Genomic DNA, 25,849 nt, shown 5'->3' with positions numbered 1-25,849 from the left:
GCTCCCGGCAGGGCTTGGCCAGCAGCCCTCTGCTTAGCCAGCCCCAGGCAAACACCCAGCTCAGGAGTGAATGTTTCCTTCCCTCCCTTCATCAGCAAAGTGGCGATTAGGCTTAGACAAATACCAGGAAAACATCCTCAGGTCCTTTGGCAGCTCAGCTCCCCAAAGCCCCTCTCCTTTTCAACCAAAACACGCCCGAGGATTTAAAAGACTCTCAAAGCACACAGCTGACCCATGGACTGACCCCATGCATCCCCTGCAGCAATCCAGGGGCTCACGGCCCTGCTGTTCAAGCCACGTCCCGAGCTTCAGCTCTCCTGGGAGCCGAACGCTGCCAAGCAGCTCTGACGCCCCACAGGCATCACGGGCCAAAGCTCTCCCCACATCACCCAGGGAACACGTGCTGCTCATCGGAAGCTGTCCCCAGCGCAGGGCAGAGCAGGGAGCTCCCTGCAGGACTGCTGACTGTAGAAGTGCGTGGCAGAGACGTGCTGAGCTGCTCAGCCATGCATGCATAGGGTGCGGCAGGGCTCCCTGCACAGCCATCCCTGGGGACAGCCAGGCGTTCCTGATGAGTCCCCCCACAAGCAGGGATGTCTCTATCAGAGGCATTTCCACAGCCATCTGCACTGGCAGAGCGGTATTTTGCATGCAAGCCCATGCCTGCATGCACACCCAGACAGGTAAAAAGCCAGGAGGGTAAAGGCAGCTCTGTCCAGCCTGGCACCAAAACCAGTCAAATGGGGATAATTCCGTGTCTCCCTGCTTCTGCATGGCTTTACCAAGAAGAAAGGTGTATTCACGTGCTTCTCACGTGTTGTTGCTTGGTCTCCATCCATCAGTTGCACCTTCTCTGCAGCTGCTCCCATGCTCTGACGCACTCTGCCTCGCCTTCCAAACCCACGAGGCTCTCAACAGGCAGCCAGGGGCTGACAGCAGCTTGATTTATTCAGCTAGGTCAAATGAGACACGAGCACTTCAGGCTGCTTCCCTCCAGCTTCCTCCATCAGCAGTGAAGCTGCTCCACACCTGCCCTGTCCCACACGGTGCTGGGGCAGCTTGCCCTCACAGGAGAAACACGATGACAAAGGGCTGCCACTCATACCCACCGCTTCACTCCACCACCCCACAGCCCTCCCAAGTTTGATGATTGTGACCTGAAAACATCCCTACTTCCAAGGGAAGCTTTCCTGTACCGCCTTAAACCACCACGCTCAGGGCAGCAATGCCTAGCACTGAGGAAGCACAAAGAAGAGCAGCTCTGAGCACACGCAGAGCTTATATCCACACCTCCTGGCTCCAGTGGTGCTGCAGCACGCTGTGCTCTGAGCACAGGATGGCACAGGATGGACACACTTTGCATCAGGGCTCTGCATTCCTCCAGCAGCCCATGAGCCGAGATGCTCCGGGCCTTTTGTTTCAGCAGAATTGCACAACGGTTTTTATGAAAAACAAATTCAATTACAAAAGTTATTTGTAAGCACAAGGGCACCGGTGAGTATTTGAGAAACATGAGCTGCAGAGGCCCAGCGGTCACCAGCTGGCCTGGGGTCAGCACATTACCTTGCAGCTGGGTTGCTGCTGCTGCTCGCAGGGACTTGAGAAGAATTTCCAGGGGATTAATAGAAAAGCCAGGGCAGTTTCGTAGAGTAAAATATCTTAATATTTATTGTGTCTCAGGACAAAAGAGTTCTACTCAATACACAAAACGAGTTAAAGCAGCATGTAATACTGACGATCAAGTCACAGCTGACTTGGTGCAAGGACACCTACACCAAGGTAAAGGCACCAGGACCTACATCACCAAACCCTGCTACAGCTTACAAAGAATCGCTACAGCCCGTACTTTAAAAAGTACAACTATAAAAAAGTATATAAAATCCAGCATGAGGACGAGAGCTTGGCAACCAGCCGAGGCCTTGCTGAGCAGAGAGCTTCAGCAAGTAGGCACTGCTTGAACGGGACAACAGCCCCATCTGAAGAAGAAACGTGGCCAGCGATTGAGCCTGAACAGAGAGGGGATGCAAAAGGGTTGAGAACAGAGGTCGGAGATGAGAGAAAGCGCTGCTTTCCCGAGGGAGGCACTTAGTGAGAGCAGCTTCTGCCCAGGAGCAGGGCAGCCAGCAAGGGCTGCAATGAACAGTGGCAGCAGCTGCTCCAGCACAGCCGAGAGAAGAGCCCGGCACCCGCAGGAGTGCAGCTACTGCAACCACCTCAGCTACACTAATTATCCCACTCAGTGGTACAGTAGAGTAGTGTTAGGACAAGTCTCCAAGCGCAGCAGAACAGCTGTTGCACTCGTTTCGATGAGCTATCTGAGGAGAGGATCAGTCAATTCAAAGCAAGACTTCACGAAGCAGCGTCCGGAGGAAAACTGGAGGTGGTGTTGTCTTCCCCCACACAGCGAGCAGGAGGAATGCCTGCCATTCAGAAGACAGCGTTAACAAACACAGCATTTAGAGGTCCAGAGTTACACAACATGAAGGAGAATGTAGCAGACAGGGCTTAGCAGATGCCCTCCTGCATGGCTCAGCAGCACTCTGCAGGAGGCAGAGGCAGCAGCCACAGACAGCCCGAGGGTGGAGGCCCAAGGTTAATGGGACAGCGTCACAGGCAGCACCAGCAGGACCACGGGAGACCTGCATGCTCTGTTTTTGATAAAGATGAAATGATTTCCCCTCACTTCCACCCCCTCCATCACCATGGGAGTACACACATCACCCACGTTGTGGTTTAGGAGTTGCAAACAGCCCTGAAAGCCCAGCCTAGCACTGTCACGGCTTGTGTCAGCAGATAGACATACCTTAGTCAAAGCCAGTGTGCACTGGGGGGGCTACACCATCTCGTACTGGTTGTTTGTGATGTACTGGGACAGACAACAGGCGAGGATGATGCCAACCAACTGAAAAAAAGAGGAAAGACACGCTATTAGAGGTAGCCCAAAATAAGACATGGTGTTCTAGTGGGAAAACCTGACCAATTGCTCCATAACATCAGGCACTCATATCTCAGTTTTATAACACGCAAAGACAGTGGGATTTACAAACCACAGCACAGGCTGCTGTGCCCCACTTCAGAGTAAGGGGGAGAGACTGAAGGAGAGAGCCCTGGTGGGTATCCACCAAGATTGCTTCTTGCAAGCGATGCTCTGCATTCCATCCTCTTACATATTGCTTTATGAAGCATCTATTATTATACAGTAACTTCAGAAACTACACAGATTTCAGGAGCGTCACCAATTGCACAACCACCTCTCCTGGCTGCAAGGGCAGCAGGGAATCAAGGTTGCTGTTTCACATCAGCAACACATGCAGAACACGCTGCTGTTATCACAACGTGGCCTTCCAGCCCCACACAGACACTTAGAGCCGGATCCTGCAGGAGTTTGACCTACACAAGCCAAGTTAGAGGCACATTTACATGATTAGTCCCTGCTGGCTGCACAACACAGCAAAGACTTGCTGAATGAGTGATAAAAACCAGGAAATGGCTCCAATTCCCCAGCCCAGCGTTAGCCAAGCTAATTGCATGGCTCCGGCCGGGGGAAGCAGGCAGCTCACCGTCTGCGTGTCAGTCACGTCTCAGCCGCCCCATGCAGAGCACAGCTCAGCTCACATCAGCGTGGGAGGAGAGCAGAGATCAGCCCCAGCTCCCGGCCTCTCTCAGCCACAGCTGAAGGCTCCTCGTAGCACAGGCTGCAGCCATAGCCCTGCTGGCTCCAGCCTCACCTATGTTATTCAGCTTTCATTACAGGACAGGCAGGGTGACACGCTCATTTCTTGCTGAGGTTGTACACCTTCCTCTCCCCACACTGGTTCTGTTATCTGCTGGTCCCGTGCCTCCAAGGTCTCACCGTGGCTTCTGGACCACATAAAGAGCAAACTCACCTCCCTCCCAACTGAAAGCCTGCCAAGCTCGTTCAGCATCCAGAGTTGAACAAGTTTTCCAAACCCAGACAAATAAAGGCCAGCTATGCATCCTGCAGCCCCTGCTGCAACACATGAGATCTGGATTTCCCAAGCGCTCAGTCCCATTGTGCACAGCTCCTCGGGAAACCCAGACCATGGCATTCAGTGTGCACAAAGCCCAATTTAGCTAGGAACTCAGGGGCAGAGGCCTCTCGTTTCCTGCTGGGATAAAGCCTGTCAGATTACAGGACACTAAGCACATTGTTGCATGAAGCCCGTGCAGGAAGTGTCCTACAGGATAAAGTAAACTGGAGGCTGAGGAGCTGGAGGGGGAGGAAGCAATTGCAGGTTGTGGTGGTGTGCAGGGCGTGAGGTCCTCTCATCAGAGTGACCAGCACAGAGGATGCTACACAGGTGCTCTAAGGACCCAGCCACACCAGAGCGAGCCCAAAATAGATAAAAGGGAAGACGAGGTAGGAAAAGGAAGGGCAGTGATTGGGCCCTTGCCAACAGCAAACACAGGGAGTTTACCCAGAGCAATACAGGCTCTGTTCAGCTGCTTTGGTTTTTCTCACAGTCAGTTGTAGAAAGGAGCTCTTCCCAAATAACCTGGGCACAGAGAGACAGAGCCGGTGCTGCAGCCTTGGGTTTAGGAGACAAGAGGTTGCACAGTGGCGAAGTTAAACACAGATTAACTGCAGAGGAGCTGCTCCTCTCTGGCTGAGAAAAGCTGTGCCTTTTGTACACAGACAAACTGCACAGAAATTGAATGCCTCAGGACAGAAGCTGGCTTCACTCCGCACTGCTCCTGTTCCCAGCAGCAAGTGAAATTTACCTGGAAGCATGCGATGCCAAAGGAGATGCCAGCCACAACACTCATTTTTGACTCCATTGCTGATGTTACCAGGAAAAAACAACCCTGCAAGAGAGGAAGAGTGAGCACGTGGGTCCAGGACTTTCTGTTCCCCCTATCACAAACTCGCCTCTCCGTGGAACCCTGGTGCAGGAGAAAGTGTGTCCCCAGCTCCCTGCAGGACTTGGCACCCTCCTGCTTGGCCTCGGCCAAACCACACAGCACCAGAACTGCACCAATCCGCGGCCAGCCCAGCTTTATCAAAGGCAGCACCGCCCTCAGCTTTCTCTTCATGTGAGCATTGGGTTAAACAAAGTGACTCATCTGACGAGCATCCTCTGCGTAACCCCCGCACACATCACCAGTGATCCCTGCACCATGAAGTCACCTGTGCTCACCACACAAGCAGGACTTTGCACAGCGTCTGACAGACGTCAGCGCTACGGAACGAACTTGACCAGGAAATTACCTCCTTATTCTCTTGTTCTCAGAAACGCACAGGCCCAGGTGCAAACACTGGGGTCAGGCTGGCCCCTGACCTTCGGGGAAGGACTAAGAAGGACTGCAGGTGGGAGGAGAGGCTCCTTCCTGTCTGTCCTTCCCCTACACCCACTCCAGAGGGATCCCTGAGCCATAGGGTGCGTGCGTTTAGGAAGAAGTTCTCCTTTCAAGTGAAGGCCAAACCTTTTCCTATCCAACCAGCTCTTCCTTCTCAACCTCCAGAACTTGCAGGGAATTTTTATGAACTTAACTTACATCCACGAACACTTTCTGCTTGGCTTTGCTTGGGTCTCTCAGATCCTCCACCGAACAGTCATCCTGGCTCTTGCAGCAGCTCTGAGGGATACCTTTCTGGGTGAAGTATTCAGTCTTCTCCCAGTCTGAGTAGTTCTGTACCCCGCAGCAGTGCAGCTGTCAGGAGAAGCAAGGATGGTCATGTCAGGATCCCAGAACCCCAGCCCTACAGGCATTCCTGCAGCAGCTCCTGGGCCCTCAACACTCTGTATCACAGCATCCATCTAGGAAGCTCTCCAACTCCTACTCAGCACCTCTTCCTTGAAATGGCTTTCCTCCCCAACCTAGCAGTCTTATGATCCTCACCAGGATGCCCTAAATGTGCCAACAGAGGCTGCCTATGCTCCACACATAACTCCAGAGACCCTCCTCATCAGCTGTAACTTGGACCAGATGCTTTCCATGTGTGGCTGCCTGTCCTTCCTGCAAGGCAGCAGCAGGAGGGCTCCGAGGGCTCCTCCTACCATCCTGTTGTGCAAGAGGACATCGAATGCAGCGATGGAGGGGAACACCCAGCCAGGAACACCCAGGGGCTACGCAGATGCACCTGGATGCCCCTACCCTCCATGATCCAACAAGGCAGAGAGGGGCACTCACAGTTCTCTGGATGGTGTCGACCGCCTCGCTGTGATGATCCGCCGTCCCATTGTAGTTCTTCAAGGCCAGATTGAGGTTGCTCTCAAAGTTTGTTTTTATCTGCAAGAGAGACGTCTCGGCAGCCGTGTGAGGAGGACATTGTGGTGCTGTCCCCATGCACGCTTTGGGACCTCAGCCCCACATTAGTCACCACTTGGTGATGGCAGGAATGACTCTGGTCATGGCCTGCAGGTATTCCCCGCTGACCCAGGCAATTACACGCACTATTACAAGGCAGGAGGTGTCTCTGCGGTGCCTGGAGCGTGCGTGCAGTAACACAGCCCTACACCTTGCCAGTTCCCCCAATTAGCAGGTTGCTCCACAGCAGAGGAACCCTCACAGGAGCCTTACTTACAGAAAACAGAGAGGAAAGAACATTTATATACGGATTTCAGAAGATAATGGCAGAAAGGGAGGCCCAGGGCCATGCTGGTTGGTCAGATGGGCAGCTCCCTGCACACCCAACCCTTCTTGTCCCCAGCAAACCGAGCCTTTATGGGTCCTTACCAACACCAGGCTGCTCCTCTGGTCCCCTCCAGCCCCCCTCACGCTGTCTCAGCAGCACCTCCAACCCTCCAAGAGGGCAAGACCAGCCCACAGGGATCCGACCCACGGCCACAGGGCCCAGCCCAGCCCCCACTCCTGCACGCCAGTGAGGGGCACACTCACCTCGTGCCTGAAAACAAACCCGACGACGGCAGCCACCAGCACGATGAGGAAGATGAGGGACAGCAGCATGGCGTACTGCAGGCAGGAGAGAAGGGCGGGATGGGTCGGGCGCCCCAACGGGAACCGCTGCCCCCCTGACCCCCGGGGGTGCACCTACCAGCTTCAGCATCCACGTGCTGCCGCGGCAGGTGGCGAAGCAGCCGAAGGTGCCCAGCAGCACCACGACGACGCCGGCGCCCACCAGGACGAAGGGCACGTTGGTGGCTTTCTCGTCCAGCAGCGAGAAGTAGACGGCCAGGCTCACCCTGCCCCACACGCCCACGGCCAGCAGCACGATGCCCGATACCTGCGGAGAGGGGGAGAGCCGCCGTGTCGCGATAGGGCAGCGGGGCCGCGACATGCCCGCGGGGCTCGGGCAGGGCGAGGACTCGCGGGCTCGGCCCGGCGCTCACCCAGAAGACGAAGGTGTAGGTGAGGAGCACGCTCTTCAGGCATGTGATCACCGGCTTCGTCTGCAGCCGCCGCGACGGAGACGCCATGACCGGACCGGGCCGAGCTGCGTCCTGCCGAGCTCCGGCGAGCCGAGCAGAGCCGAGCCGAGTAGAGCCGAGCCGAGCACCGCCCCGTCGGGGAGGCACCGGCCCGCCCCGCGCCGCCGGGCATTGCCGAAGACTCCCGAAGTTTACCGAATGTTCACGGAAACAGCCGAGCGCGCCCGAAGGCTCTCCGGCGGTGGCGCCTCGCGTCCCCGCGGTGCGTACTGCCGCTCCACGTCTTCGCCCCCCCCGCTCCACCACACCGGGCCCGCCCCAGGCTGTGGGGCAGCCCCGGGGCTGCTGCACCCTGTGGAGCGCCGCATGGGGCAGAAGCAGCCCCGTTGGGTGAGCGCCGACAGCGGGAGCCCTCCTCCCGCCCTGCTGGGCTGTACGGGGTGGGCTTTGCCCCGTGCCCTCACGCTGCTCTCAGCGCCCAGCAGCGCACGTGCCCACAGGGGGAGCTTCTGGGAGGCGGGCTCTCTTCAGCTCGGCACAGCTGTGTTATTAGTTAGCACGCTTACCAGCCTGGCCGCCGCATAATTAGCACATTCAGGCGGCCCAGTGCCCCGTGCCAGCTCCTGTACCTGTCTGCCAGGCCTTCCCACTGCACCCTGCACCAGAGCAGAGCCCCTGCTGGGCCCCATCTTGCCCCTCAGTGCCAGGCAGCAGACCCCATCCTGTGCCATTCATCCCCTCTGCCTCGCAGAGGCTGAGCCACAGCTGGAAAATAGACCCCAGCTGGAACCGATTGCCTTGGGTCTGGTTTCAAACCCCACAGCGTGCAGTGAGGTTACCTCATTTCTCAGCCCGCCTAGCCCTGCCCCGCTGGAAAAAAAGGGCCACGATCACTGCGGTTTGTCCTTGGAGCTCCCGTTCCAGGAGCCTGGAGCCGGTGGTGGGAGCTCCTCCGCTCTTCCTTGCTCGAAGACTGATTCTTGGCTCCGCCGCTTGCGAGGAAACATCTGTAAAGCTTTTAGAGCCTTGGGAAAGCAGGAGGTACTCTGAAAAGTAAGGATTCCTTAGGATTTATTATTTTTGACAATCTCATCGTTTGGGGCCTGACTCATGCCTTTTGAATGTTCGGGACAGGCAGCGGAGGGGAGAAGTCGGTTTACTCAGCAGAGGCAGCGCAGCCAAGCAGGAGCGCGAGCCGGAGAGCGGCGACAGAGGGAGCTGAGCGCTGATCCCAGCCCGGCTCCATCCCGCAGGGGCTCCGGCAGCCCCCCGCCCAGCACAGTGGGGCTGTCCGGCCCTGGCATGGCACAGGAGGCAGCACCCGTCCTGCTGGTGTTCCTCACCAGGCTGGTGTCGGCCACGTGGCATGAAGGTGAGCACCGTGGTGGCACCGGCATGTGGGGCAATGAGTGTCAGGGCAGGGAGGGGAGGAGGTGAGTGGTGGGGGTAAGGAGAAGTCCCTGCGTGGTAGGGCTGGGAGAGCATTGCTGCACCATGGGGTATGGGGAGGGAGACACTACCTTGGGGCTGGGAGGCACCCAGAGATGAGCAAACAGCTGACCTCGTTGTCACAGCATCATGTATGGGGGCACAACTTTCCTCCTGACTCTGTGCTGCTGCTGGAGCCATCAGCCAGCAGCTGTTGACCTGGATGAAGCACTCTGACCCCAAGCAGGTCACGTCCCCTCCCCACAGCACGCTCTCACTCTGCCCCAGCTGGGCTGGGATCCAGCTCTGGCTCAACCTCAGGGAAAAGCCCTTGTGCTGCTCTTTGCAGGGGAATTCTCCCTTCCCTGTTTCTTCTCCCTCCCCGTACTGTGCTACGTGGTGCCGCTGCCTCCAGTGATGCTCCTGCCCATCTGAGATGGTCAGGGCAGTGCCTGCCATGCAAAGGGAACATCTGCAAATAAATGGCACGTCTGCAAGGGAGCAGCACTGCCTTGCATTGCTTTACCCCTCTGGCCAGGCAGCTGCTTGCTGTGGGGAGCCACACTGAACCATGGTGCACCAACCCCATGCACAGCTCCTCTGGGGCTGCTGTACTGCATTGGCGCCAGCTGGCTTGGGAAGGGCACCGGGATAAAAGACTTTGTGGGAACAAGTGGGTGACTTAACGAGTTTGTGGGAAGCGATGGGGAGCCGTACTGTAGTGAAGTTCTTGCTGGAAAGATGTGTAATAAAGTTTCCTCCACGTGACATAGGAGCTGCTGGTTGGATCGGCTTCAGCTTACACTCCCCCTTCCCAAAAGCAGGGGTGGGGGGGGAAGGGGCAATGGGTGCTCCCAGGGGTGTCTCTTTGGACAGATCAAAAATGGCTGGAGTGCAGTGAGGTGGGGTCCTGCAGCAATGGGGGCGGTGAGGAGGGGGCAGCACCGGGGAGGGAAATGTGAGGGAAAAGGGGCGGAAAAGTGAGCTCAGTGCTGGGGAATGCCGCGGCCGGACGGCATGCTGCGGGGCCCAGGGGGCTGCAGGGCTCAGCTCCAGCTCTCCTTGCATGTAGGCCTTCTTCCCCAGCCCCCATGCATTCCTCCTGCCCCACTGGTCACTTCACCGTGGGGGTGTTGGAATTGGTGTGTTAGGCAGGGCAGAGGGCTGATGCAAGGCCTTCCCCAAGCTGTCCCTGTCTATTGCACCAGGAGTCACTGTCTGCTGCAGGGATGGCATGAGGCCAGCAGCACCAGGCGAGCTCCTCCAGCAACTTCATCCTTCACTCCAGCATAGTGCCATGCTTCTCATCCCTTTCTGTGCTGGGACAGGCAGGAGGGAGGTTTCCTTCCTTGCCTCCTGACTACCAAAAGGCCAGGGGTCTCAGCTAGGCCAGCACCCACTTCCTGCAGTAACCACGTCTGCCCTTGGGGCTGTTTAGTCTGCGGTTGCTGCCAGCCTGCAACCTCACTGTCTGCCCTGCTTAACCCTTCTGCGCCAAGCCTGAAGTGGTAGGACAGCAGGGCAAAGTCTGCCCAGAGGTGGGATCTCTCTCTAGGGAATCGTGGGACAGTTTGGGGCCGGACTGTGCTGCTGCATGAGGCAGAGTAGTCACCTAGGTACAGCCATGAAACCTAACACAGTGCCCTCATCTCACTCCTGCTCTGCAGGGTCCGGCTACTATACTGCTGAGAGCCACACCAATGAAGTGTATGTGGAAGAAGCACCCCCTGAGCCTGCCCTGGATTACCGCCGAGGTAACAGCATCTCAAGCCTGTCCCTCAGGTCCCTGAGGAAACCAAGGCCTGGCCAAGCTATACATACCCCTCACCTCTCTTCTTTCTGCAGTGCCCCAGTGGTGTGCCACGCTGAACATTTACCGTGGAGAGGCAACCTGCTACTCGCCCCGGGGGGGCAACTACCGCAGCAGCCTGGGGACACGCTGTGAGCTGAGCTGTGCCCGTGGCTACCGACTGGTGGGCCGCAGTGCTGTGCAGTGCTTACCCAGCCGCCACTGGTCTGGCATGGCGTACTGCCGACGTGAGTGCATCCCATTCACCGGGCTTGTTGGCCTCCCCGTGGGCACTGCCAGCTCTGGGTCTCTGCCTGCTGGTACAACCGGGCAGCCAGCCCAGCCACGTCCCTCCCCTCTTTGTTCTCTCTGGCCTAGAGATCAGATGCCACGTGCTGCCAGCGGTGCTGCGGGGCTCATATGTGTGCTCAGCTGGGGTGCAGATGGATTCCCGCTGTGACTACACCTGCTTGCCTGGCTACCAGCTGGAGGGCGACCGAAGCCGCACATGCATGGAAGATGGGCGCTGGAGTGGGAGCGAGCCAATCTGTGTAGGTAAATTCTCACCCTACTGTCCTCCCAGGCTGTTTGTGATCCCTACTGCTGGAATGAGCACCCTCCATCCTCTCTTTGCCTTCAGATACCACCCCTAGTGCCTGACCAAGTGCTGGTGTCTTGCACCTCTGTGCTCAAGAACCGCAGGCCTTTCTGCTCCCCAAGGTGCTGTTAGCCACAAAGCTCAGGCTGATGGAAGGTGCAGCACTCCATGACTGAGGCTGAGCCTGGTCACTCGATGCTAACATTACATCAGGCTTTGTTTGCTCCAGTGCTGGGCTGTGCTCAGCAGCTGTGGGATCACTGGGCACCTGGGCTTCTCCTCTGCCCGTTGTCCTACTCTCATGGGACAGCCCCAGCTGTTCCCCAAGCTTATTCCTCCTTCCTGTGGGCAGATGTTGAGCCTCCCAAGATCCGCTGCCCCGAGTCCCGTGAGCGGATAGCAGAGCCAGGAAAGCTGACTGCTACGGTATATTGGGATCCACCTCGTGTGAAGGACTCTGCCGATGGCATCATCAAGAGGTGAGCACAGAGGAAGTGCTGGTATCACCAGCCAAGGCTGGGGGCTGCACTGGGTGCCATCTGAATGCCTCTCCTGGGGGATCTAACAGAGAACCCATCTGTTGGGTGCAGAGTGACACTGCGGGGTCCAGAGCCTGGGTCTGAGTTCCCTGAAGGAGAGCACGTGATCCGCTACACTGCCTATGACCAGGCATACAACCGAGCCAGCTGCAAGTTCAGGATCCGTGTCCAAGGTGAAGTGAGCTCCATCGGGCTGCAGGCTGCCCACTCAGGGCTGGGCCTGTGCCCTTCCACCCCTAGACTGAGTGGAATCTCACCTGGCCTCCTTGTTCACAGTGAGACGCTGCCCTGTCCTGAAGCCTCCGCAGCATGGCTACCTGTCCTGCACCTCTGATGGCAACAACTATGGTGCCACATGCGAGTATCTGTGCGATGGGGGCTACGAGCGCCAGGGTACCTCCCTGCGGGTCTGCCAGTCCACCCAGCAATGGACAGGCTCTTCCCCGCTCTGTGCACGTAAGTGGTGCAGGGCAAGGCAGGGAATCTACCTGCAGAGATGCCCAAAGCTTAAGGGAGTTTCTGCCTGGAAGACTGGGGAAGAAGGGGTGCAAAGCAGCATCTCTTCTTGTGCTCACGCACTCTCTTGTTGCCCCAGCCATGCAGATCAACACTGCTGTGAACTCAGCAGCCAGCCTGCTGGATCAGTTCTACGAGAAACGCCGGCTCCTTGTCATCTCAGCACCTGACTCTGCTAACCGCTACTACAAGATGCAGATCTCCATGCTGCAGGTGAGCCAACATGCTACTCCCCCTTCCTTGCCCCCCATCAGCACGTTCTCACCATCACATCCCCTCCTCTGCAGCAAGCCACCTGCGGGCTGGACTTGCGTCATGTTACCATCATTGAGCTGGTGGGGCAGCCCCCACATGAAGTGGGCCGCATCCGGGAGCACCAGCTGTCTGTTGGCATCATAGAAGAACTCAGGTACTGGGGATGGGGGTGGGATGCATGACCATTCAAGCAGGAGCAGCTGCAGGGGGCCATCGTAAAGAGCCAGGGCAGGTGTCTCCGTGAGAACAGGGACATAGGGGGAACACTGGGGACTGGTAAGACATAAGGCTTGCTGCCAGGCCCACAAGCAACAGTCTGCCTCTTAAGGCTTCTCCTTTCTGCTGCACTGAGGCTAAGGATGCCTTCAGCCTGTCCTCAGTGCCCAGAGTCCAAACACAGAGGCACCAGGTCCTTCTGGCAGCTTACAGCCCTGAGGAAGAGGTGGAAGCCACCACCCTCAGGAGGGCCTGACCATAGCTGTGTAGGGTGGAAATGCTTAGCCCCAAGCCAGTCCCTGACTGGCCTGACTGACCCACAGTCCTGACCAGCAGCTCCCTTCTGCACCCCCAGGCAGTTCCTGCACCTCACCCGCTCCCACTTCAACGTGGTGCTCCTGGACAAAGCAGGCACTGACCGTGAGCGCTACATCTTGCCCATCAGCCCTGATGAGCTCTTCGACTTCATCGACACCTACCTGCTGAGCGAGCAGGAGACAGCCCAGCGGGCACAGCGCGGGGACCCCTGTGATTGAGGCAGCAAGGGGAGACCCCTGCCACGTGCCTTGGAGGACGGACAGCTTCCTTTCTGCTTTTCTAGTCGCCCACCGTAGAGGAGGACTAGGGTGCCAAGGACTTCCAGGAGGAAGGGAGCCACTCTCAGGCTGCTCTGGCACAGGGAGGGGAGCAGGAACAAGGGCTATGTGCTATCAGTCACTGCACAACAGCCAGGAGCACCCTCTGGCCATAGCCCTGACTCAGCCTCAGCCAGGACCACAACAGGAGACGCTGGATTTTCTCTGTTCAAATCCCAGGGCAGGAGGGAGAAGTGGAGCCCAACAGGAGGAGAGACCACAGCCAAATGAGTGCCCCGCATCCTGTGAAAGCTCCCAGAGCAGAAAAGGGATGGGAGAGCAGGCAGGGCGACATTACAGATGCCTCTTTTGCAGCAGCTTCACCCTCATTGTGGCCGTCCTCATGCCATACACAAACCCATGCTGTCCCTGCCTGGGCTCAGCCCTGCTGGCCAGGCACTGATGCCAGGCTCCTGCCAGAGCCAGCAAAAGCCTTCATTAGAAGCAGATGGCCCCATGCTCAGCAAAGACAGTAACAGACATCCAGTACAGAGGCTCACAGTCTACTTGCTTCTCCTTACACCCAGCATCGTGGCACCCTTCCTGGGAATTGTTTTGGCAGTAGAATATTACCTTGAAAGTAATAAATTTGTAGAAAAAGTCAGTGCTGTCTTGTTCAGCATGGCCCCACCAGTGTTCCCCATAACCCAACAGCTGGGGCACAAGCTGATCTGTTCTCTGCCTCTGGGTCCCAGAGCCAGCACCATCCTTTGGGAGGAGGGTGGAAGAGACAACAAGGGAGCAGGTTATGAAACACAGAGCGTGGGAAGAAGAAAACTGGAGGGGAAAAAGGAAACCTAACCACATTTCAAAGCACTGTGCCTGCAGGGAAAGAAGGGAGGGCCCACAAGGACTCAAGTTCAGCCTTACGTTTGGTCCAAATTTGGTTTTCCTAAAACAAAAGGAAAACCCTTTAAGAGAAGTTAAGCCAAGAAGACTTTCTGCCCAAGCCTGTTTAGAGAAGGGTCATGTTTATTAAAATATAGGCAAAAAAAATAATAATAATTAAGTTTGGCATTCATCTAGCCATGCTGCGAGTGCAGCTCCAGAGCAGCTGTGCCAACCCCAGGTTGAGCCCTGGTGCCTGTGATGGTGCTGCCTAGGGCCTCAGCTTGGCCATGGTGGAGCGGAGCTGGAGCGTCCCCTCTGCCCACGAGCCTGGGTACTGGCGCATCTTCTGCCACAGGTTCAGCTCCTCACCCGTGGAGTCCATCCAGTCCACGGCCTGCCCATTGCTCATGCCTTGAAGAAAGGAGATGGGTACAAGTTACAGCCTGGCTCTGCATGGGAGAAGCACCTCTGCAGCAGAGAGGCGGCTCCAGGCAAAAGCACTTGTCTGAGGGTTTGGGAGCCACACGGGGCCTCTCCCACCACAGCAACAGCCTCCCTCAGCCCCAGAGCTCCTCACCATTGCCCACGCCCAGGCGAACACCTCCAAGGAAGTCATTGCTGGACAGAGGCTCCCGGTCCCAGACAGTCAGCTCCAGGCAGATGTGCTGCAGGTCCTCAGGGTTGATGCCATTATAGACAAAGGTATGGTTGTAATGAGGATTGAGGGTCTTCTTCACCACGGGCGTCTTCCTCTTGGAGGCCTTGTTTTTATGTGGCAGGAGGTAGCTGGGGGAAGCATCCCCACTGGAGTTAGCAATACACATGCAGCTAACTTCTCCCTTGGAAGCCAAGGCAGCTTGGTCTGATGTCTGCCTTGGATCCCACCTCTCCCCCCCAGGCCTGAGAAGATGGCACATGATGGTCTGGAAGGAGCTGGGTGTCTCCACCTCCTGAAAAGCAGCCCAAGGGGGCTGCAAGCAATCTGCACACAGGAGACACCAAGGACCAACTGCCCTCACACCAGCACTGCCCAAGTCACAGCTGCTTGGCGACCTCTGAGAAGATGACTTGAGGGCAGCAACTTGAGCAGCCAGTCCTGGCTCCCAGCTCTGAGCCTGGGAAAAGGGCCAGGCCTCTGCAGAAAGAGCACAGCCACCTCCCCAGCTCAGGGGACCCCTCTGCGCAGTCTCCAATCATGAGTAATGGGCCACAGCCCTCCTGGCCCCTGAGCAGCTCCTCTCAGCTGGCCAAAACCCAGAGAAGAGTTTGTTACCAAGAACTCATCACTCCTAAGAGATGAGCAGACAGATGGGCAGGGGGTACAAATGCAGGACACTTCCCTTCCCCAGATCTCCACTCGGGTTCAGGACGTGCTCTGGGATGCAAGCACGGAGCACAGAGCTTTCACTTCCATCTCCCTTAAATTCCCACTCCTGTACCCACGCTCACCCCTTCACAAAGCTGTCCGATGTGCCCCCTGATTTGGCAGCTGTGAGGTTCTTGGCTTCTTTAATCCAGACCTGGAGCTCACCACCTTCTCCTGCTTTGCCTGAGAAACAACATAGCAAGATTTAATCAATTTTCACCACTGGGAATTTCCAGCGTGTCTGTAGAGGGCACTGAATAACCCCATGCTACACAGAGCTGTAGGAGCTCCAGCACTCACCCTTTCTGCCATTTCCAGCCCCGGTGTGCTTGGAAGATGGGATGTACTTCATGGAGACCACCAGCTCCCCTTTGTACTGGGGGAGGCCAGCAGCATCCACCCCAGTCTGCAAAGAGGCAATGGCTGGATTAGTGCAGCACTGCTGGAGCAGCCAGAGCAGACACAGTGACTGCTGGGTCAACACGCAGCCACTCCCCACGCTTGGCTTTCTGCTCTGGTTTCTGCTCGAGGTAGCTCAGCAGGCACAACTGCTCACAGAAGCTTCTTTGGGATGGTACTTTGCCTTAACCACATTTCTTAGGAAATTCTGTTTAGCTCAGCACCTGCAGGCTTGGGCCCCAAGCAATGCAAAAGGCTGAGTCTGCAGCAGGAGCTCACAGAGAGAACCAGACTCCCAAATAAATCCACAACAGAAGCATCTGCTGTTGCCATCCAGCTGTACAACATCCTCTCACTACACTGTTCTGCAGCCCACGACAGGATGTCAAGTCCAATTTCCCCTATTTGTTTCCCTGAAGTTGGCTCCCATTCTTGCTTATTGGTGGAGGGAGACAGGAAGAGCTGCAGTCTTGGAGTAATCAAGCACACAGAATGAGAATACCTGACTGGGCAGGGACACATCCCACTGCATCACACAGGGGATACACTGAGAAAAGGGGAAGCTTGGCTCAGACTTAGATCTGCCTTTTCTACTGCAGCAGTGCAGCTATCCGATCTGGGCACAGGACTTGTTTGGGCACAAGACTTGCAGCAGCTCCAGCAGGCAGGGGCAGTGGGTCGGTACCTTCCCATGCAGCAGCAGAAACTCCTCCAGCTGGCTGTCAAAGTTCCAGGAGTCCATGGGGATCTCCGCCTCCCCCAGGAATGTGTTGCGGCCAAAGCGATCGTGGTGCCAGACTGAGAACTGCAACGTCCTCGTGAGCAGGAGGGATTTATTAATCTCATACTAGGAAGAGAGGCAGGGAAAAGACTGGTGAGCCAGCAGACTGTGCTGAGCTCGGTGCTGCTGGGAGCACGCGTTATGCAGGTGGAACCAACCTCAGAGCGCACCCAGGGCTCACGGCACGCAGCCACCCCACTCCTTCCCACCACACGGGAAGCGGTGCCAACCTGCCGAGCCTCAGGTGGTTGGAGCACAAGAGCTCAACAAACTGGTGCATTCAGGCTTCCGTGGCAAACTGAGCCACAAGAGCCTGGAAAGCAGAGCATGCTTTCCAGTTCCCACTTCCCTCCCATCAGAGGGGATGGTGCAGCAGGGCTCAGGACAGAGACCAGCCCTCCCCACTGCCCTGTGCCAGCTGCAGCGGGGGCAGCAGCATGAAGGGCAGTGCCGAGTGCTCCTGCTGCCGGGGCCAGCCCTGCCTTATCTCTGCCTGCACAGCCCCAGCAGTAAGGAGCTTTCTCTGAGGGAAACCAGCGGCCTCAGATCAGCAGAAGGGGGTTCCTGGCACGAGAGCCAGGAACACAGACTGCATGGCATCCGTGGATGTGACAACAGTGATAGCAGAGCAGTGACCCAGCCTGGAAATGTTTTATTCCAGCTTTCAGGGCACAGAATCTAGATGTGCATCCGGCTCAGGGTTTGGAGCCCGTTTCCCCAGGCAGGGAGGGGGAAGGCAGAACCCAGCAGGGCAGCCCAGCTTGTTGTGCTGCAGCCTCAGGCAGAGGGGAGCTGGCTGCCCTGGCCCATCCCTGCTCACCTTCAGCAGCTCGTTGTACAGCGGGTTTACAGTGTTGCGCTTGATGGTTGTCTTGCGCTTCCCTTGCCGGGATTTGTCAGGCAGGAGGTAAGTCTTCACATACCTGAAGGGAGGAGCAGGCGGAGCTCAAGCCCCCACGGACAACTCCAGACCTCCCACTCTCCCAAGACCGCTACTTACAGCTCCCACCTCTTTCCATGCCCCCAGCCTGTCCCTCCCCGCTTTCTGCCACCATTCCCCTCCCAGCACTCACGGGTTGGAGCGCTTCTTGGCCTCATCCCCATAGGCCAGCTGCCGGCACTCCTTCACATGGATGAACAACGTCTGTGTCTTCTGCTCGTAGCTCAGGGAGAAGGAGATTCCTCCAGTGACTGCAATGTTCCCGAAGTCACCAGCCTCGCTGTAGATGCTGACCATGCTCCCCAGCGTGCTCTGCAAAGCATGGCCGGGCTGAGCTGGACAGTGTCACCATCCAGGTGGTCCTCAGCATGGCTGTTCCCAATCCCTCTTAGCCAGCCCTGCCTGGCTGGGGGTGGTCACCAGGTGTCCCCATTAACACACAGGCTCACTCGACAACAGTTGGGCCTCTGGTTTTCAATCCCATTCCAAGGAATGAAGTTCTCATGGCCCTTCTCCATGGTTTTTGGAGCATGGCCAAGCCTCAGGACTCACCGAGGAGGTGCCACTGCGCATGCTGCCCCGTGCCACCCGCTGCCGATGGATCTCCACCAGGTTGTCAATGTCCTCCTCCTCCTCATCCTGCAATCAGAGAGAAACAGCTCACATGGGGAGTGTGGGGCAGCACGGGCACGGCCAGCTCCAGCACCACCAAGGGTCTCACCAGCTCCGTGGTGAGGCCGGGCACTGACTTGCTCCTGTCTCCCATGGAGCTGCTTTCACCCACAAATTCCTCTGGGCGCAGGTCGATCACTGACTTGGTGTAGTCTGCACAGGAGTTTGTGGGATTAGCAGAGCAATGCTGCTCCATCGCAGCACAGCGAGGACTGGCTGCACACCAGGAAGCCCAACCTCTCACCTGCGGGCCTCACCACCCTCCGGGGGTTCTTCTTGAAGATGGCTTCGTGATCATTCACCAACGTGCTACTTCGGCTGCCTGTGGGAGTCTCCTAGGGAAGAGAAGCCCCATTCAGAGCAGAGCAGAGGGGACTCCAAGAGACTCCCAGTGCCCTGCCCCAGCTGGGCAGCAGAACGCACCCGCCCGTTGGTGACAGAAGGCACATTTCTGGAGGGCAGAGGGAGTGTCAGGCTGGCTGCCGTGGGTCCTGCTGGTCCAGCAACCTGCTTTCCCTCTTTGATAGTGGTGGCTTTATCCAGAGAGTTCCTTCTGCAGAGGACACAGAAAAAGCTCTGTCTTGGGCCGGCACTTCAGCCAAAAGCAGCAGGGCCAGGAAACCAGGCTTTAGCTGGGAGCTGCTCCTGCTGCGAGCTCCAAGGAGCCACATGAGCAAGCCTGGAGCAGAGGACCTGCCTGCCCAGCATGAGGTTTCAGCCTGGAAAGCAGAGCCAGCATCTCCCTCATTAGAACCACAACAGCAAACAGATGCAACCAGCCTCTGTAAGAATCCCTCACCCTCTGCCAGGCCAGCACTGCAATGACAGCCTGCCCCAGCTTTCCTTACCTGCCCCCCCCGGCAGCAGGAGCAGGTCTGTAGCCATCCAGGCTCATGTTTTCCATGGACTCTGTGTCACTTTTGCCTTCCCGAAGGTCTGAGGCATCAGGAAACAAACTGCAGACAAACAAAACCACAAGCATGTCCTGCTTGGCAAGGAGGCCAGCGGTCAGAGCAGGACGGCAGCCTCTCTCCCATCTACTGCACCCAAATGGGCTATCGGTGACTCCCTCTCCAAACACAGGGCTCCTCCTCACCTGGGCACTTTCCGGGGCTCCTGGGGGCTCTTCTGCCGGGCTGCAGAGGAGCCCTTGGGGTCACCAAGCTGTGCTTTCTGCAGGAGAGTCTGTCCCACCGTCTCCCTTTTGCTCGCTGAAAGCAGAGAGGACTCAGGAGGGGCACAGCCCAGCAGGAAAGCCCACAGCAGAGCCCAGGGAAAGCTGAAGCTCTGAAGGCCCCAGAGGGTCAGGGCCACCTCGCTGCAGACTTCAGGAGGAGACACGGCTCCAGCACCTCCTGACCTGCCCTACCTGCAGACCTGTGCCGCAGAGACAGCCGTACCATGTCGCTGCCCAGCCTGTTGGCAAAGCGGTTGACCCTCTGGTCGTAGAACCAGTCCCCTGTTGTCTTCTTCAGCTCCCTGCGGGGCAGAGGGGCAGTGAGGAACCATTCCCTTTAGCTTCCCATGGCACTGCAAACCAGTCAAGAGGGGCGTGGACAGAAGTGGCTGAGCAGAGACTGTGCTCAATGGGTCAATGTCAACATGGAGTGAAACAGGGGCTTTGCAGGGCAGGTGAGGCCAAGGAGAGGAAGGAAACCTGGGCTGCTTGAAATATGGGCTGAAGTCACATAATGGGGAAACAGGAGCAGGGTGGGTACAAAGGACACCCCAGAGCAGGGCATGGCCCAGTTCTTCATCACCCAACCAGAGGCGCTCACCTTGGACAGTGGCCCCATGATGGAGACAAGGCTGAGAACCTAGGGCTGGACCAGAGGGGTGGCTGTGGGGCATTGGACTGGGGTGAGCAGGAGGGACAGAGGAGCACACAGAAGGCCCGTACCGCTCGTCCCCCAGGCCCCGTGTACTCACGCCTCCTTGGTGCAGACTTTGCAGCGCCAGGAGCTGTTGGGGCCGTAGGAGCGGCAGTCCCGGCACACCAAATGGTTGCAGCCCCGGCAGGTGTTGGCTTTGGGGCTGATGCGGCCCAAGCTCTGCTGGCAGCGGGCACAGGTCCGCTCGCTGTAGCGCTGGCTGCTCCGCTTGGCCCCTTTGCGCCGGATCTCCAGCAGCTCATTCTTCAGGCGCCTGCATGGAGCCCAACAGCGGGAGCGGTCAGAGCCTGAGCGCCACGTAGAGCTCCCGGCCGGCCCCAGCCCCTCCGAGCAAGCCCCAACCACACCTGATTCTCCTCTCCTCCGCTTTACGGAGCTCCTCATCGCGCTGCAGGACCTGCAGGATCAAATCCTTCTCGACGTCCGACAGGAAGGACAGATCCACAGCCTCCGACATCACCCTGACCCCAAGCAGCCGGATGCGTCTGTACTGGAGGCAAGCAAAGCCCACGGCAGGGTCACTGCTCCCTGCTCGGACCCACGCGTGGCTCACCGCCATCCCCACACCACACTGCGGTCCCCAGGACAGCTCACAGCCTCGTCCTGTGCTGCCGCCTCCAACACACGTTGCATTCTGCTCAGCACAGCTGCACTCCCATCCCCACCAGCCTCCTGCCAGCCCTGCACAAGGCACAGCTCTCAGTGTTTTTCCAGCAACCAGCCAGGCACCTGTACCAGCTGGGACATGGAAACACAGGGACGGTGGCTGCAGAAGTGGGAGCTGACCCCAGAGATGGCAACCCCCAGTCCCAGAGATGGCAACCTCCGGGCCCATCCAGACGGCAGGCAGAGGTGAGCTCCCGCAGGCTCTCAGCCGTATGTAGGGCAGAGCAGGGCAGGGCACCTCGTGCTCCCAGCTCACCTCCCAGCGCCACAGGCCGGCGGCACCGGTTCTGCTGGTCTGCGGGCAGCCGGCACCACCCGGCACCGGGACGGCTGTGCCGTGCAGCCCGCGGCCCTCTGGCCGAGGGACCTCGGCTGCTCTCTTGGGCTTCCGCAGCGGAAAGTCCCCGCTCCTGACCCCGCCGGGGAGGGCCCTTCCTGTCTGCGGAGCCGCCGCAGCCGTGGGGCCGCTGCGACGGCAGAGGGAAGGGGTCAGCGGGAGGAGGGCTCCCACGCATCTACAGCCTTCGTACGGGAGGGAATTCAGGGGGGTGAGCACGGAGCAAGGACTCGCTGCCGACGCAGACAGTGCTGTCACACTGTCAATAAAGCCGCGCCGTCGATAAGCTGCTCGGTTCGTGCACGGCGCTGCGCGACTGCCCGCCCGCCACCGCCTCCCCGGGACGCGCACCGCCCGGCTCCGCCGGCCAACCCCGTGTTTGCGTTTCCAGTGGGTCCGAGCGCCTTTCACCTGGGAAAGCCGTGGAGTGGGGGCAGAGCCGTGACAACTACTGCGCGCGGCCGAGCAAACCCGAGGCGGTGCGAGCTCGGCGCTGCCGGACACACGGGCACGGGCGCAGTCCCACCGCCCGCACAGCGCTGTACGGCACGGCCGGAGCCCCCCATGCCACGCCGCGCCGTGCTGTGCCACCGCCGGGGCCCGGGAGCCCCCACTCACCGGGGCCCGCCCCCACCGCCCGCTCCCAACTCCCGGGGGTGCAGACCCATAGCTGCGAGCCCCCTCTCGGCCGCCCCGCGACCCTTCGGCCCCAATACCTGCAGCGGCTCCGGCTCCGCGCGTCCCAAAGGCTCCGCGCCCGCCGCACCTGCGCGGCCCCGCCCGGCCCCGTGGGGCGGCCCCACGGCCAGGAGCGGACTCGCGGTTCGCTTTCGTCTGCCCCAGCCCTGCTCCGTCCCCTCCTACCGCCTCCTCAGCCCGCGCGGCGGCACGCCCCGGCTCTATTGACACACGGATTTATGAGGCTGTCAGCAAACAGCAGCCCCGGCCCCGGACGCGGCCGTGCCCGGAGCTCCGGGGTGCCCTCCCGCAGCCCTATCGGGGCAGACGGCTCCTCCCTGAGAGCACACACGGGCTGCCACGGAGCCCATCGGCGCCGGCACTGCTGGGAACCGACGGGCCGGCTCCAGGAGCGAGGATGAAGAATGTCGCTCTGCCCTGTTTCACGCTGCTCAGCCCGTGCCTGCACCAGCAGGGGACACGTCCATGGCACCGTGCTTCCTCTGAGCTGTCAGCCTTATGTTTGCACGTTCACCGGACACGGGCTAGAGAGATGGGAAACACCTTTATTTCTGAGAGAAAAAAAAAGGGGGGGGAGGTGAATGAATGGAGCTGAACAGACCTGTTTTCAGAATTAAAAAACCAACAAGGACAAAAAACACCTAACAGAGCCTGCACCTGACTCATCGAAACAAAGCCCAGCACAAATGCTGAGGTTCATCCAGCCCTGCAGCTCTCTTTCATGTGAAAGTGGAGTTGAAAGTGCCAGCACGCATCCAAGGCAGCGTGATGTCCCTGCAGTGTGATGTCCCTGCAGTGTGATGTCCCTGCACTGGGCGCCAGTAGGCAGAGCTGAGGTGGGACTATGGGCAGCCTCAGCCCCACGCTCTGCCATCACACGGTCCCCGTGCAGCTCAGCTGAGCGCAGCTCCCCTTGCACAGCAGCCCTGGGCACGGCGCAGGGATGGCAGGGGCCCGGCTTGCTGCTGGGCACTGCTGCCACCTGGGAACACGGGATGTAAACCACACCCAGATGGCAAAATCCAGACCTGGAGCCATGCTGGGGCACCGCAGCCAGCTAGGCGGGCGGCGTCGGGCGGCACTCAAGGTCCAGCACAATGTGATGCACGTGGGGCGCGTAGGATTTCACCGCCTCGATGTGCAGGATGTGGGTCTGCCACGGCTGGCTGTGCAGCTCTGTCAGCAGCCCTCGGATCCGCACAGCAGCTGCTTCAGCCCAGCTCCACCACTCGGGCCTGACTCTGGCCGCCAGCACCTCCTGGACACCGCTCTCCATCTCCTCAGAGCCCCGGTGTTCTTCATCCTTCTGCTCAGAGCTGGATTCCTCTGGGAGTCTCTGCTCATCCTTCAGAGCAGGAGGCAAGGGGCGAGACTCCACGTTGTGGTGGATGTGCAGAACCCCTCCCGTGCTCTTCTTCAGGACACGGCAGGCTACGGGCCAGCCCTCCTCGGAGCTGGGGATCAGTCCCAGGTTCACCCGGTCAGCCACATCCCTCAGCTGCAGCTGGTAGGAGGAGGAGGATGGTGAGCAGGGCCCACAGCAGGGCAGAGCGCCATGCCCAGGGTGCTGCCCACCTGCCTGCTGTCCCCAGCGTGGATCTGGCAGCGGTCCTGCACACCATTCAGTGCCAGGTTCCTCCTCAGGGCCTCCAGGGCGTGTGGGTTCCACTCACAGGCATGGGCAAAGGCAGCAGCCGCGTGAACCAGGTATGGTAGTGTGAAGTACCCAATCCCTGGGAACAGAGGAGGTAGCAGAAAAGAGGGCACAGGGCAGGTATCCCCTGAGATCCGTTCTCTTCCCAAAGGCAGCTTAGGATGTGGATTACCACCCTTAGCTCTATGCATCTGCTCTGCTTGGGGTCAGAACTACCCCAGGTATTGGGGAAATGCCTGCAAAATGGACTTTCATTTCTCTCTCATCCCATGAAACCAAAATTCATCTTAAAAAATGTTCACAGAGAAACTTATTTTATGGTCTGTCTTTACCCATTAATTCTGCTATCCTGTTCTGCTCCCCGCCCATGTGGAAGTGTCAAGACTGGTGTTTGTTTTAATTGATCAAGAGCAGCTCTGTGAGTGCCACTTTCTCTCTCTATGGCACAAATACAAAACGCTGACTTCTGTACATACAGAACAGAGCTCTCCACACACAGAAGCCTGACGCTGTGTCCCCAGGCATTCATAGCAAAGGAGAAGACAGACCAGCTGCTTGCTTCAGTTAGCAATAGCTGGTTACAGAAGCACATCACACTCAATATAGTCAGGACATTGATGGGAGCTTTTCAGAAACAACCTCCAGGTTCAAAAAGAGGACAAACCCTCTCACTGGATGTAGACAGTTCCTGTGAGCAGCACTTAGTACAGAGCAGCGCTCTGCAGTGCCTGAGCACAAGGTTGTCACAAGCATCCAATGTGGTCCCAGGAGGGACAGCAGTGCTGAGGGCTTCCAGATGGGGCAGGAGCTCTTAAGTCAGCTCCCACCATTCTTCCAACCCAGTTCATTTTTCAGTGCAGAGTTAGTACTGCTTCACATCCATCTGAATGCCATCAGCACCTGCATTACTGCTCTCCACCTGCCCTGCAGAACCCCTCCGTCCACCCCCAAGGGCTGTTACCTGCATAGAGATCCACCAGCACCTCCCCAGAGCACTGCATCGAGGCCACTCGCAGCTTCTCCGTGATATTACCCGGGGAGAACATACACTTTGTCACATCGAATGTGTACCTGGGGGCCAGCAGCAGTCCGGTGAGAGCAGCGCCTTCTCCCAGCTTCAACAGCCATGCCCCACATCACTGCTCTTCCTACCGAATGCCATTGTCCACGTGCTCCACCCAGCTGTTGTGGCCCAGCAGCAGGGTGACAGTGGGGGAGCGCATCTTGTCTGGCAACACCCGTCCTCGCTTGGCCAGGCGCTGGGCACCCAGAGCCGCCGCGACCGTCTCCCATAGCACGGGGCCTGCAATGCAGCCATGCTGGGAGCACTGGGAGAGGCCAGCAGCATCCACACGGCAGCTCTGTGGGCGGCTCCGCTCTGCTCACCCAGCTTTGCCCACAGCGCAGCACTGAAGCTGTCCTCGCTCAGCAGGACCAAGTCCCCATGCCGCTGCCAGGTGCGGGGCACGTCGCGCTCCAGCTCTTCCGACCAGCTTTCTCCCCGTTCCACCAGCAGCCGGCGCAGCTCACAGCGCAGCTTCTGGGCAGGCGGCTGCACGCTGGCGGCCTTTGAAGGGACGGGGTCCTGCGGGAGGGACGCGGTGAGCGAGGCCACCAGCCTGAACCCGTGCCTGGGAGGCAACGCAGGGTCGCGCCCACCTGGATCCAGAGCAGCCGGCAGGACAGCCCCTGCGGCACGTTGTCCTGCAGCCACTGCTCCGCTGCCTTCCCCTCCAGCACCGGCAGGGCCACGCTGCCCCCTGGCACCTTCTGCAGCCGGTACCGGGCATCCAAGAGCCGGGCCTCTTCCAAACGCTGCCTGCAAGGCCGGGGCCGCCTCACGCACTCCTTCCCCCCTGCAGCCCCCCAAGTCCCGCTGCGGCCAGAGCACAGCATGGGGCACCGCAGGGCCACCCGGCTCCCTCCCGGCTCACCTCAGGTGCTGGGCGAAGCGTGGCTCCGTGGCCAGCGCGGGGATGGTGCCACCCCCCGCAGCCATTGTAGAGGACGAAGGGACGCGGACAGCCGACAGGAACGTGGCACCTGCGTGTGGGATGTGGGGGAGGATACGGGGAGGGAGCAGCGAGGGATGGGGGGGGGCTCAGAAGTGGAGAACGCCACGGGGTGGGGGGCACCAATGGATGTGGGCACCCAGGGGTGGGAGGCACCGCCGCACGCTCCTCAGCCCTGCCGCACGGGCCTCCGTTTCCCCCCGGAGCGTTTTCCGGTCGCGCTCCGCCGCCGCCACGTTGGATGCGGGCGGAAGTGAGGGAGGCGGCTCGGC

The 25,849-nt window shown here is 58.8% G+C and overlaps 4 protein-coding genes across 6 annotated transcripts; 1 reads left to right on the top strand and 3 right to left on the bottom strand.

Moving 5' to 3' along the window:
* Positions 1-1,645: 1,645 nt before the first annotated feature.
* On the bottom strand, positions 1,646-7,463 carry TSPAN6 (tetraspanin 6). The gene is made up of 8 exons (NM_001277603.2): positions 7,314-7,463; positions 7,019-7,207; positions 6,862-6,936; positions 6,154-6,252; positions 5,518-5,673; positions 4,744-4,827; positions 2,804-2,902; positions 1,646-2,420 (listed from the first exon to the last, which is right to left on the bottom strand). Exons 1-7 carry the CDS (start codon positions 7,398-7,400, stop codon positions 2,834-2,836), a joined length of 759 nt encoding a protein of 252 aa, NP_001264532.1. The 5' UTR covers positions 7,401-7,463; the 3' UTR covers positions 1,646-2,420; positions 2,804-2,833.
* A 1,047-nt stretch (positions 7,464-8,510) lies between these two features.
* On the top strand, positions 8,511-13,932 carry SRPX2 (sushi repeat containing protein, X-linked 2). Its single transcript, XM_015278494.4, has 10 exons — positions 8,511-8,724; positions 10,448-10,534; positions 10,626-10,817; positions 10,948-11,124; positions 11,520-11,646; positions 11,758-11,879; positions 11,983-12,162; positions 12,302-12,435; positions 12,510-12,631; positions 13,049-13,932. Exons 1-10 carry the CDS (start codon positions 8,655-8,657, stop codon positions 13,227-13,229), a joined length of 1,392 nt encoding a protein of 463 aa, XP_015133980.1. The 5' UTR covers positions 8,511-8,654; the 3' UTR covers positions 13,230-13,932.
* Positions 13,933-14,282: 350 nt separating this feature from the next.
* SYTL4 (synaptotagmin like 4) lies at positions 14,283-21,980 on the bottom strand. 2 transcript variants are annotated; one of them, XM_003641076.6, is made up of 17 exons: positions 21,929-21,980; positions 20,557-20,699; positions 20,247-20,462; positions 19,687-19,796; positions 19,414-19,528; positions 19,166-19,273; positions 18,741-18,870; positions 18,562-18,652; positions 18,367-18,470; positions 18,198-18,284; positions 17,779-17,957; positions 17,526-17,628; positions 16,610-16,771; positions 15,826-15,931; positions 15,609-15,708; positions 14,737-14,945; positions 14,283-14,570 (listed from the first exon to the last, which is right to left on the bottom strand). In XM_003641076.6, exons 2-17 carry the CDS (start codon positions 20,664-20,666, stop codon positions 14,428-14,430), a joined length of 2,073 nt encoding a protein of 690 aa, XP_003641124.2. In that variant the 5' UTR covers positions 20,667-20,699; positions 21,929-21,980; the 3' UTR covers positions 14,283-14,427. The 2 variants fall into 2 exon arrangements, with proteins under 2 accessions (XP_003641124.2, XP_040556015.1); XM_040700081.2 differs by lacking the exon at positions 21,929-21,980 and adding an exon at positions 21,132-21,256.
* Positions 21,981-22,568: 588 nt separating this feature from the next.
* TRMT12 (tRNA methyltransferase 12 homolog) lies at positions 22,569-25,826 on the bottom strand. 2 transcript variants are annotated; one of them, XM_025150510.3, is made up of 7 exons: positions 25,500-25,826; positions 25,225-25,384; positions 24,952-25,150; positions 24,718-24,868; positions 24,527-24,636; positions 23,487-23,644; positions 22,569-23,415 (listed from the first exon to the last, which is right to left on the bottom strand). In XM_025150510.3, the coding sequence occupies exons 1-7, from the start codon at positions 25,562-25,564 to the stop codon at positions 22,969-22,971; spliced, it is 1,290 nt and encodes a 429-aa protein (XP_025006278.2). In that variant the 5' UTR covers positions 25,565-25,826; the 3' UTR covers positions 22,569-22,968. The 2 variants fall into 2 exon arrangements, with proteins under 2 accessions (XP_025006278.2, XP_040556022.1); XM_040700088.2 differs by having other exon boundaries at positions 25,225-25,826.
* Positions 25,827-25,849: the final 23 nt, after the last annotated feature.

Source organism: Gallus gallus, chromosome 4, assembly GCF_016699485.2.
Source record: "Gallus gallus isolate bGalGal1 chromosome 4, bGalGal1.mat.broiler.GRCg7b, whole genome shotgun sequence".
In the NCBI taxonomy this organism is placed as follows: domain Eukaryota; kingdom Metazoa; phylum Chordata; class Aves; order Galliformes; family Phasianidae; genus Gallus; species Gallus gallus.
The sequence above is the reverse complement of the archived record's forward strand: the minus strand, read 5'-3'. Positions and strand labels throughout refer to the sequence as shown.

Excerpts from the sequence above, each read along its gene's own strand:
- SYTL4 (XM_003641076.6), bottom strand. The coding sequence starts at position 20,666 with ATGTCGGAGGCTGTGGATCTGTCCTTCCTGTCGGACGTCGAGAAGGAT. Across the intron at positions 16,772-17,525 it reads TGTACAACGAGCTGCTGAAG|TATGAGATTAATAAATCCCT; the intron begins GTGAGCAGGGAT and ends CTCTCTTCCTAG. Across the intron at positions 14,571-14,736 it reads TCGCCTGGGCGTGGGCAATG|GCATGAGCAATGGGCAGGCC; the intron begins GTGAGGAGCTCT and ends CCTTTCTTCAAG.
- SRPX2 (XM_015278494.4), top strand. The coding sequence starts at position 8,655 with ATGGCACAGGAGGCAGCACCCGTCCTGCTGGTGTTCCTCACCAGGCTG. Across the intron at positions 11,647-11,757 it reads GCCGATGGCATCATCAAGAG|AGTGACACTGCGGGGTCCAG; the intron begins GTGAGCACAGAG and ends TGTTGGGTGCAG. Across the intron at positions 12,163-12,301 it reads CTCTTCCCCGCTCTGTGCAC|CCATGCAGATCAACACTGCT; the intron begins GTAAGTGGTGCA and ends TTGTTGCCCCAG.
- TSPAN6 (NM_001277603.2), bottom strand. The coding sequence starts at position 7,400 with ATGGCGTCTCCGTCGCGGCGGCTGCAGACGAAGCCGGTGATCACATGC. Across the intron at positions 7,208-7,313 it reads CCTACACCTTCGTCTTCTGG|GTATCGGGCATCGTGCTGCT; the intron begins GTGAGCGCCGGG and ends CCCTCTCCGCAG. Across the intron at positions 6,937-7,018 it reads GCACGTGGATGCTGAAGCTG|TACGCCATGCTGCTGTCCCT; the intron begins GTAGGTGCACCC and ends TCCTGCCTGCAG.
- TRMT12 (XM_040700088.2), bottom strand. The coding sequence starts at position 25,461 with ATGCTGTGCTCTGGCCGCAGCGGGACTTGGGGGGCTGCAGGGGGGAAG. Across the intron at positions 25,151-25,224 it reads GCCGGCTGCTCTGGATCCAG|GACCCCGTCCCTTCAAAGGC; the intron begins GTGGGCGCGACC and ends TCCCTCCCGCAG. Across the intron at positions 24,637-24,717 it reads CACGTGGACAATGGCATTCG|GTACACATTCGATGTGACAA; the intron begins GTAGGAAGAGCA and ends GCTGGCCCCCAG.